Raw genomic sequence first — 10,222 nt, 5'->3', positions numbered from 1 at the left:
CCCCGTCCCTGTCGAGTCCCGGTCCCGGCCCTGCCCCCTCAGCCGCCCGCCCGAGGCTCGGCACGAGCCCCCCCCCACACCCCAACGGCCGCGGCGCGAGCCCAACGGCCGCGGGGCGCCCCGCGGGAGGGCGGCGCTGAGGGACCCCGGCAGGGAGCCGGCGGCGCATGCGCGACAGCGAGGTGAAGGCTCGCAGCGGCTCGCCGCGCCGGGACTACAGCTCCCGGCGAGCCTTGCGCTGGCGGCAGGGCATGATGGGGGGCGTAGTTTGCGGCCGTCCCTGCGCAGGTCTGAGGGGGACGGGAAGGGCGCAAGGGGGGGCCCCGACGGGGCACAAAGGCTGCAAGGTGACAAGTCCCGCCTGCCACGGCACGCTGGACACAAGCAAGCTGCAAGCAATTTTATTCTAAATAGAAAATAAACTTCTTGGCAGATAACGCACAAAATAAGTTGTTTCTGAGACGTTTCGGTCACAAAAGTAGCGCTTTTAGCAATCAAACTGGCATTGGCTCCGTGACTTCCTTCACGTGAGCACAACGTTACACAAATTCTGCGTTTCATACACATACAACAACTCAAACCTCACTCTGCACACGCATTCAGAATAACAGGCCACGCTGCTACACAGCCCCTTCCATAGAGATACAACAGCTCTTTGCCCGCCAACATTCTGTGAGTGGTTTAGTCACGCTAACAGTACAACAAACCAATAAATTAGACATGTAACAAAATAAAGTTCTCTAGAGTTGAACATCAGCTGACTGGACGAGCAGGGAGGAGGGCACGTTCTGCGCGGGCGGCTCGCGCTCCAGGCGTCGCCGCTTTCCGGGCAAAGTTACTTCACGATCCTGAAGTCCGCGTGCTCCAGGGCCGCGATCTGCTTCTCGTTGCTGAACTCGGCGTGGCTGATGCGGGACTGGGGGCTCCCCGTCTTCCGCAGCCACTCCTGCAGCTCCCGCACGCGGTCGGCCGGGCCCTGCACCTGCCCCTGCACGGTGCCATGGCTCGTGTTCTGGACCCAGCCGACGAGCCCGAGCCTCTTGGCCTCGCCCTGGGAAGAAAACGCAGAGCAGGATGAGATCGCGCTGGGCTGCGAGAGAGCTGGCAGTAATGAGTTAGGTGTAATTAATGACATTAGGAGGGTGTTGGGGCGGGTTGCCCAGGGAGGTGGTGGAGTCGCTGTCCCCGCGGGTGTCCAAGGAAAGGCTGGACGTGGTGCTGAGGGACATGGTGACGCTGGGGGTAGGGGTGGTTGGAGCAGGTGATCCTGGAGGGCTTTCCAGCCTCTCCAGAGCCTCTATAAGGCTCCCTGGCACCCCCACAGCGCCCATTTCGCAGCTAACGCCCCCGAGGGCCGGCTCTACAGGACAGCAGCCTCGCCTCGCCCCGCCCCGCCCCGCCCCGCCCCGCACCTGGGTGTACTTTCGGAAGAAGACGCCCTGCACCCTGCCGGACACCTCGTAGTCCACCGACAGCAGCCCCTCGCTGCCCGACATGGCGGCCGCCGCCGAGAGCCGCCTCACTCAGCGCCCCGCCCCCCGACCATAGAGGCGAGGTCCTCCAGCGGGCAGAGCGGCCCCTCGCGCGCCGTCTCCAGGCAACGGCCGCCAACACCGCGCGGCGGGGCCGGGCCCGGCCCTGTCAGCGCCCCCCCGGCCCTGTCACAGCCCCGCCGCCGCCTCAGGGGGGCTCGGGACGGGAGCCCCCGGCCCCGGGGCGCTGCATGGCCCAGCTGCAGGTGGCCGCTCAGCTCCCCGTGACAGAGCGGTGCGGTCCCCAGCTCCCCCAGCCCCGGCTGGAGCAGCCGGGGAGCGGCTGCGGGGATCCGACACGGGGCCTGAGGGATCCCCGCGCCCCAGAGGGCCGGAGCCGCTCGTACCGTGTGTCCGCGGAGGGCGGCCAGCACGGCTCCAGGCACGGGGGCTTCTCCTCAGCGGGGCCGCAGGGCAGGCGTGTGACCGGCCAGGCCAAGGCGCTGCCCTCCAAATCCGCAGCCAGGCGGAAGGAAGGAGTGGACCGCTCGTACCCTCTGAAACCACTCCTGCGCCTCAGCGCTGCGAGTGTGCCAGCAGCCAACGCGGGACAGCCCAGCAGCTCCCCGTACATGGAGGAATTGCCAAACGGTAGGGCTGGCTCGAAGAGCAAAGGGAAGGCTCCGGCAGGGAGGTCTCAGCCAGCTGCTGTGCTCCCTGCTTGGACAGCAGAGCCTAAGCAGCCGGCCTCCCATCTGCACAGGAGGGAGCTGGCTTACATCCTGAGGCTGGAGGCAGACGGACAGAACCTGGAGGAGGAAATCCGAAAGAAGGAGGCCCTCCTCAGAGAGAAGCTGAGGAGAACAAAAGAGGAGCTCAGGAGGATCCAAAGAGAGAAGGAGCTCGTGGAGGCAGAGGAGAGAAGAGCCAGAGGTGTGGAGAGGACCCGTGTGCGGAAGGCTGTGAGGCACCCTGAAGAGAAAACTGTACGAGTTACAGCCAGGACGGGTGATGGGGACTGTAGTGGGGTGCAGTCTGCAGAGGTCACTGTCCCCAGGCCCAGCACCACGCTCCATCCCCAAGAGCTGGCGATGGGGAAGCTCAAGAAGGAACGACTGGTGGCCAGCAACAACAAAATTCGAGACCGTGTACCCGTGGAGGGTTTAGCCTCCTTTTCAGAGCCGGCCTCAAAGCCCAGCCCTCCTCCCTCCACCCTCCCAGACCATGATTACGGTGAGCACCTGCCTGCAGAGGTGCTGTATGCGCAGGCTGCCAGCGCTGCGGAGCACGGGGAGCTTGGGCAATGCAGCTTCTGCGGACGCAAGTTTCTCTGCAGCAGGCTCAAGAAGCACACGAGTATCTGCGGCAAGAGCCAAGGCTCCAAGAGGAAGGTGTTTGACTCCAGCAAGGCCAGAGCTAGGGGCACGGAGCTGGAGGAGTATCAGCAGTGGAGGAGCTCAGAGAGGCCTCAGGTAACGTGTGGTCCCTTTGCCTCCCTCAGCCCACACGTACTGCTCACGTTCCTCCCGCCCTGAGATCTAGTTCTGACAGGGACGGGGGCATCTTCACGTGTACACAGGGCTGGGGGACGCAGTGCAGCTATTGCCCCCCAAAAGGCACTTGCCAAATGGGTAGATGGATCAATTTAAAATGAAATTGATGTTTTTTGGGGGTCAGTCCTAGCTGACATGTCTTTGTAATGTGTCGTGGGTGCACTCCAGGAGAAGACTCATTCCTTGCTGTAGTCAGGATGCTCGTGTCAGGGCAGAGTGGGTCTGTGACACTGGGGGGACCGCAGGGAACAGACTGAAAAAATGGGTAATAAAATGGACTGTTAAAGTGAGGGGAGGGGAAACACGCAGCTCTGCTCCTGCCGAGCACCTACAGCATCTCTCTTCGCGTTCTTGGTCCCACTGCTTACTTTTCTGGTTGTATCCACCCCCTCTCCAAGTACTGCCATCTCCATCAGTGAGTCCTTCAAAACCCTCCTTGGTGCTGGTCCTTGTGATCCCCTTTGTGGGATCAGCTTCTCTGGGAGGCTTTTAACCAACAGGGAGTGCTCAGGGAGGGGTGAGCCACGTTGGACCCTGAGAGGGAGGCTGAGAACAGAGGCTGCCAGCACCAGCGGCTCTGACTGCGTTTCCCTTCTGCAGAATGAGCCACCCAGGAGGAACAACTGGCGGCGGAAGCACGAGGTCTTCATCCAGACCCTGCGCCAGGCCCGGCAGGTGCAGCAGGTGCTCTCCAAGGGCGGGAAGGCGTCCGACCTGCCGCCGCTGCCCCCCATTGAAAATCCAGACTACGTGGCCTGCCCCTACTGCAGACGCCGCTTTGCGCCCCAGGTAGCTGAGAGACACGTTCCCAAATGCAAAACCATCAAGAGCAGGCCCCCGTCCCCGCCGCAGAGGAGACGCTGCTGAGGCAGCAGCCAGCTCTGCCTGCTGCTGCAGTTCCCTGCACACTCGCTCCTGTTCCCAACGCCAGCTGCGAGCGGTGAGCTGTAATTTACAGCGAGCAAACGGCTCAGGACACATAAGCAGAGTATTAAAGTTTCTGTACTTTGACCTGTGCTGGGTTGTGCCACTTGTGGTGCCCCGCTGAGGGCCTGCGCCCCCCCCATCCAGCCATCTCAGCAGGAAGACAGCGTAGGTGTAAGGATGTCACTGCAGAGAAGAAAGGGTGTTGCTACGAGCTATCCCAGGACAGCAACGAGGAGCAAGCCAGCCATCAGAAAGGGTCTGTTCTTCACATTTTCTTTTTATGTAGGCTACAGAGGCTTGGCTCTTTTCTTACTTGAAAATAGCTGCCCTCCTTTAGCTTGTCAGTGTCTGCACACTGTTATTTTCCTTCCACAAAAGCAAGAAGTGCAGCGGATGAGACAAACAGCCGGGCCAAAGAGAGCATCTGCCTCTCATTTCGGTGCTCTGTAGGTGCAGCTAATCGCCCCTGAGCACGCCAACAGTGACACGGGTTCTGGCTGCCACACTGTTTCTGTTGCAATTACCTACCAGAGACAGGGGTGTGAGGAGTTGCTTAGTTTTGGCCATAGAACACGCTCCACATTCAATACTAGCTGGTATTTAGACAGAGCCTTTGGAAAAGTCCTGCTGAGGGAGGAGAGGGGCTATGTGAGCAGTTTGAAAGCAGCCTACACACTGCTGCATTTCACCGCCCTCGTCTGTTAGACAACAGGATCCAAAGCTGCTTGTTGGCCATTTCTCGTGCTCTGTCCCATTTGTTGCAGCCCTGGGCAGTTGAATAATGAAAGTTATGGAGGTGGGCTGATTGCATTCTTGTTCTGCTCAAGCCCAAGAATTTTATTTAGATTTGTATTTCGTTCAGATTGTTATTTCTGAAATGCCAGTGCCAATCCTGGGCCCATTTCTTGCCAGCAGTAGCACACCGCCACTATCAGTCGGAGGTCGACTGATGACGTTATTTGAAGCAGGACCACCAGGAGGTGGGGATACCATTAAATGCTTCCTCAGCACGTGAACCTCAGGCTGAGGAATTCCTGGGGGTAGACGAGCCAGCAGGAGCAGGCACTTACTGCCCAAGCCTGTGTGCTGGTTCCTGTGCGTGGGGCAGCAGCGGTGCTCAGAGCTGGCCGGGCCGCAGAACACTCATCCCAAAGTGCTTGCTTACCACGTACAATAATGGGCTCAGAAAGGGGAAAGGGCAGAAGAAGAAGCAAAGAATAGCGCCACACGAGATCAAAAATAGGCGATGAATAAGCTTAGTCTGGAAGTTAGGTTTCCAACCAGGAGAGGAGTGAGGTCATGGAAAATCCTTCCAAATAGATTGGAGCGAGGGCAAGGAACCTACATTGTTTCACGGGACTTCGGGAAGATCACGGAGGGGACCGTGCTGCATCAGCTAGAAAAGAAGAACCGTGATACAGAGCATTTGTGCCTCTCTCTGGGCTTGTGGCAAAAAGTACAAATAGCAGATCAGCGACAGCTCCACGCCTCAGTGCATCACTTTCAGGAGCTGAGAAGGAATTTCCTTTTCACAGCCACCTCCACCCAGTTCCTAACATGGCCTCTGATTGTTTCCCATCCAAAACGTTTAACAGCAGCTACGGCTAAAAAATCAGGTAAAATAAAACAACCACGCAGTACACGGAAGAATTTCACATCAGAACCCTTGTTAGCTGTTGCACTAATGTTCAGAGCTAAATCAACAAGTAGATTTAATATCAAAAAAGATGGAGATTTCCTGCAGGCAGAGGCGGCAGGGACCTCCAGCACGCAGGGCTTTCACCTTTCCTCAACTCATCTGCTTGTTTTCACCTTGGTTGTTGCAATAGTAGGGAATTAGGACAAAAGTACGCCCCTTCTCTTGCTTTCTTCTTGAGGTACAGGATAGTTCCTGGTGGTTTTGGGTTTATGCTGAATGTCTTAGTTTGTCACACACTATTAAAGGGTCTTTTCTGGGGAGATGGATGTCCTATAGACCCTCGCAGAGATGCATCTGCTCTAAGCTGGCAACGGTTGCTGCCCATTTCTAAGTCAGTTATTTTTCCAGCTTCTGATTTTTGGACTAGTTCTAATATTAGACTAGTTCTGTTGTGTAAAAAGTTGTTTTAAACGGTCACAGAGTGCTTTTTGTTCTCGAAGTAAGAATGACTACTTTGTATGAGAAAGTTGCAACAGGAAGCAAAGAACAACAACAACAAAATCCAGCGGCTCCTTTTGCAAGTCGCTCAGTAATGCAGTGCCAGCTCACAGGAGTCAAAAAAAAAAAAAAAACCAAAGATAAAAAGCAACCAGATTGAACTGGATTAGTGAAAAGCTGAACACGAAGAAACACTCCAGCCTGCAGTGGGTGGACCAGATTCCTGAAAGAAGTTGGAGTGCTTCTGCCCTATAGATATGTGGGCAGAGATCCCAATCCCGTGGCACACCCTAGAAAAACACGAAGGTCCCAGAAAGGGTCAGTGCTGCACTGTCAGCCAGGTATGGTAAGAACGTACAAACCCAGAGAGGAGAGACGGAAAACAAGGGAAAAGAAGTCACTGTATCCAAACTGAACAGAAAAGCGAAACCAATGCCTTAATTTCAAACCTTGTTAACACGGGGTAATACAGGATAGCAGGAGGTGACAAGGAAAGAGGCAGGAAAGGGAAAAACTTGAAGATTTATGCCCACTTTATTGAATTAATGAAAAATTTAACTGAATTAAAGAGTAGTTAAGAAATTCAGTACTACTGCCTGTCTTGTACTATTGACTCCATTTCCCTTGCACTGTTTTTTTGACCGTTTAGTGGATTTTAAGTCAGCAGAATGCACATGGTCACTGAGGTAGGTACATACAACACGGCTTTGGATACTGTTAAAATAAATCCATCTGTTGCAGACTTCCCTTAAGTGACAGGCAAGCAGCTAATGCTGGGGTTGGAACTGTAGATTAACTCAGATACCACTCGGGATATTTTATTCAAGCTGGCTCAGTTTCCTCTTCTGCTGCTGTAAAATCCCTCTCAGAGACGTGCTGCATTTTCACTTGCTGATTCTCTCCAGCGCCCAAGTCTCTAAAGCAGCTCTGCCACCCAATTTACTAAAAACCCTCTCAAGGAATTTCACAATTTACTAAAAACCCTGGTAAAAAGCTAGAGCCAGACGTTAAACACAGCGTGCAGTTTGCTGAGCAGGTGTCGGGCAGGTTCTCACCTTCGCAGACCGTAACGCTCAGTAGAAGCTGTTCAAGAGAAACAGGTGCTTCTTCCCTGTGAGCCTCTCTTCCTGTTACTCATTTCCCGCTTGGCACTGAGACTGTTGAAAAACCACACACAAAGGCCCCCTGACGTCACCAGGAGGAGATGCAGCAGTCAAAGAAAAGAGCCTTTTCTTGTTGTTGTTTTGTTTCGAAGGGACACAGAACCTGACATTTTTTTCCCATAGCAAAGAACCTGCAAGCCCCTTGGCACTCTAAGAAAAAAAAAATATCAGACAACGCCTTGAATCCATCTGATCATATACGAAGCATTTCCCCTTCCCCCCCTGAAAAAAAAATCAGAACACGGGAGAATGAGTTTAAACATTTATTTAAACAGAAACTCCAAACCACTCCACCCTTTAACCTTTCAAAAAAAAAAAAAGACAACGACAAACTAGTTTTCAGCCAGAGTGTCAGAGCAGGCATAAGTTGTGTTCCACTATAACAACTCAGCAGCAATACTAGCAGGAGACTGACACGTACGGAGCTAGCGCTGCAAGAAGGGGAGAAGTCAAAGGGGTTGGAAACTGCTCAGAGGCACTTCTGCCCACTTGCCCTTCCGTTTTCAGCCCAAGACAAAGGTGCTGGCTTTAAACTGCTTTTTTTTTTTTTTGGTTGCATAGCTGGCTGGTGTGAAATCTGTGGTCTGTAACAGGCACAACCTGGATAGCGTGAACCCTCTAAGGCACATATGAGATTGCGGAGGCCAGGGCAGCCTCTGTCGGGGGCCCTGCTCCTCCACCAGATCCAAGGGGAATCCAGTCTGTGCACCTAGCTTCCCACCTGCAGAGCATTGAGAAATGAGGATAGCAGTGCACTGCAGGAGAGCGACTCCCATCAGCTTGGTGCTTGCTTGTTGGACACGGCTCAGGCTCAGCTCTTCGCTCCTCCAAGGCACGGCCGCAGCGTGCCCAACTCCACCGCTTCCACACGCGACAACCGCCCTCAAGCTGGGCCCCTAACCTGAGAACTGGCTCCGACGCACGCGAGGGGGAAGGAGGGCAGAGTCCCGAGGGCAACCGAGCACCGCGGCCACGCCACCTCCCAGCAGGGCTCTCCTCCTGCCGCGGCCACCCCGCTGGTGGCAGTGGAGGGGCACACCACTACTGCCCGTGCCCTGGACGCTGCACCGTAGAGACCGCGCTGGGTTTAGCTCCGAGATTCTAGCAAGAGGCACCGGGGAAGTATTTAAGGAGCGTAAGTTACAAGCAGAATGCTTCGGCATCCACCTCTAGAGAGAGAGGGGGAACGCTGGCTCCCAGAGGACAGTCTCTCAAAGGAGGACGTCTAGGAGAGGTGACAGGATAACCAACTCCAACTGACCTAAGGCAATTCTAGCGACGTGCCATCGATGGGGACGGTTTAAGTCTAACGAAATCATAACCCCACTCACTGCAAAGGTGAGAGGGACTCAGGATTCCTTAGAGGCTTCACGTAAGGCGGGGGGAGGCTAGCTGCTCCCAGGCAACCTACCGATCCCAACAGCTTAGCTCAAAATCAGCTTGCTAAAAAAATTTACGGGAAATAAAATTTACCTCATTCTCTAATGGGAAACGAGGAAATCCTGAGCATCAGACCATGCCTCTTCCCATCGCCAATTGCCTTGGGACAGCCTCTCGCTTCTAGAAAGAAGGTGAATTCCAGACAGGGACATGATCATTCGTGGTCATGGAGGAAGGCTGCATCCTGTGACCATGGCATTAATGACCTATTCTGGGTAGGAAAACGCATTCCAGCTTCATCAAAACATCGAGCGGAAAAATACCGATTCTTCCCACACCCACATCGGGGGCTGAGCAGAACAGAAGCCAAGCAGGGAGCAGCTACAGCCTTACGCCAAGAAACCAGCAGCTCTGGCACCCAGACCAAGCTGACAGCTGGAGCAAGAAACGTGTCACTTAGTCTGAGGACCAGACGCTCGTCATCTGGTTGGGAAGCAGGTGGTCTGGAGCCGAGCACCAGAGAACCCATCTCATCAGTCCCTGCTGCAGCTCTCGGAAACTGCACCCAACTCGCTCATCGCTGCCTGAAGTTGGAAAGCTCTAGGCACCCAGAATAAGGCCCTTAAACTCTGTCCGTGCAGGCCACCGGACAGAGGCCACTGCTTCTCGTGGCCAGAAGCTGCGCCTCGATGCCTGGGACACGCTGTCTGCCGTTATCTCCCTCGCAGCAAGATCCCCACCGCCTCCAGAATGAGATGTTCTCTGCTCCCTCTGCGCCGGAGCGGAGCCGCCTCACCTTACTGCCTGGCAGGGAGAGGATCCTAGCCCCTCGCCCCCTAAAGCCAAGGTGGCGAGCGTTAGGGTTCAGCCAGCTTCAGTACAAAACGCGCCTCCTCCTCTCGCCTAGAGATGCAGTGATGAGTACTGGGGTCCCAAAGGCAGCTCCCAGGAAGCAGTGAAACAATGAAAGGGCCACAAGCTGCTACTGGAGCCGTAACGGGGCCGTTCTGCCTCACGTGCAGAGTTAACAGATAAGGTACAAGAGGAGCTGCTGCCGCTTCAATCACTGAGCTGGCCTAGAGCTCAGGGGCCCTTCCCCTCTCAAACTCACTCCTAGTTCATATCAAACGTCCGTGGGTGCTGCTCTGGAGCCTCCGGCCTCGCTCCTTGTCTGCGAGTGACCTGAAGCCAGGAAAGCCGCTCTCTGCATTCGGTTAGTGTGCTGTGAAGTTAGATGGATCCCAGTGGGCTCAGGAGACTAGAGGCTGGAGCGGCACGAGTCCGTTCCCAGGAGACACCAGGAATCTGAATCCAGGTCAGGTTTCGGATCCACTTCCGGCTCCTCTTTGGCTGTCTGGGTTCCTTTGGAATGAACCTCCACCTGCCAAAACACACAGCACCTCTCAGCAGCTCCGGGACTAGCTGCAGACAAGCTAGGAGCTGCACAAGGCACGACTGCTGTTCTCCACAGCCATTTGTGACTCTCCACAACATTTGACCGCACATCCCTTCTCACCAGCAGAAATAAAGGGGAATCCCAGGTCCCTCAAGGACCGGGACATCCTCACCAGAAACCAGCTTCTTGGCTTC

The 10,222-nt window shown here is 55.3% G+C and overlaps 3 protein-coding genes across 6 annotated transcripts in view; 1 reads left to right on the top strand and 2 right to left on the bottom strand.

Moving 5' to 3' along the window:
* Positions 1-380: 380 nt before the first annotated feature.
* Positions 381-1,565, bottom strand: ACYP1 (acylphosphatase 1). The gene is made up of 2 exons (XM_040558860.1): positions 1,413-1,565; positions 381-1,051 (listed from the first exon to the last, which is right to left on the bottom strand). Exons 1-2 carry the CDS (start codon positions 1,494-1,496, stop codon positions 836-838), a joined length of 300 nt encoding a protein of 99 aa, XP_040414794.1. The 5' UTR covers positions 1,497-1,565; the 3' UTR covers positions 381-835.
* On the top strand, positions 1,540-7,646 carry ZC2HC1C (zinc finger C2HC-type containing 1C). Its single transcript, XM_040558857.1, has 2 exons — positions 1,540-2,944; positions 3,626-7,646. The coding sequence occupies exons 1-2, from the start codon at positions 1,724-1,726 to the stop codon at positions 3,890-3,892; spliced, it is 1,488 nt and encodes a 495-aa protein (XP_040414791.1). The 5' UTR covers positions 1,540-1,723; the 3' UTR covers positions 3,893-7,646.
* NEK9 (NIMA related kinase 9) overlaps positions 7,503-10,222 on the bottom strand; it is a 24,958-nt gene continuing 22,238 nt past the window's right edge. For all 4 annotated transcript variants that reach the window (XM_040558853.1, XM_040558854.1, XM_040558855.1 and 1 more), the window contains one exon: positions 7,503-10,013. In XM_040558853.1, coding sequence (XP_040414787.1) covers positions 9,891-10,013 — 123 coding nt within the window. In that variant the 3' untranslated portion in view covers positions 7,503-9,890. The remainder of the gene's footprint in view (positions 10,014-10,222) is intronic.

The sequence above is a fragment of the Cygnus olor genome, chromosome 5 (assembly GCF_009769625.2).
Source record: "Cygnus olor isolate bCygOlo1 chromosome 5, bCygOlo1.pri.v2, whole genome shotgun sequence".
NCBI classification, from domain to species: Eukaryota; Metazoa; Chordata; class Aves; order Anseriformes; family Anatidae; genus Cygnus; species Cygnus olor.
This window is presented reverse-complemented; position numbering and strand designations above follow the sequence as displayed.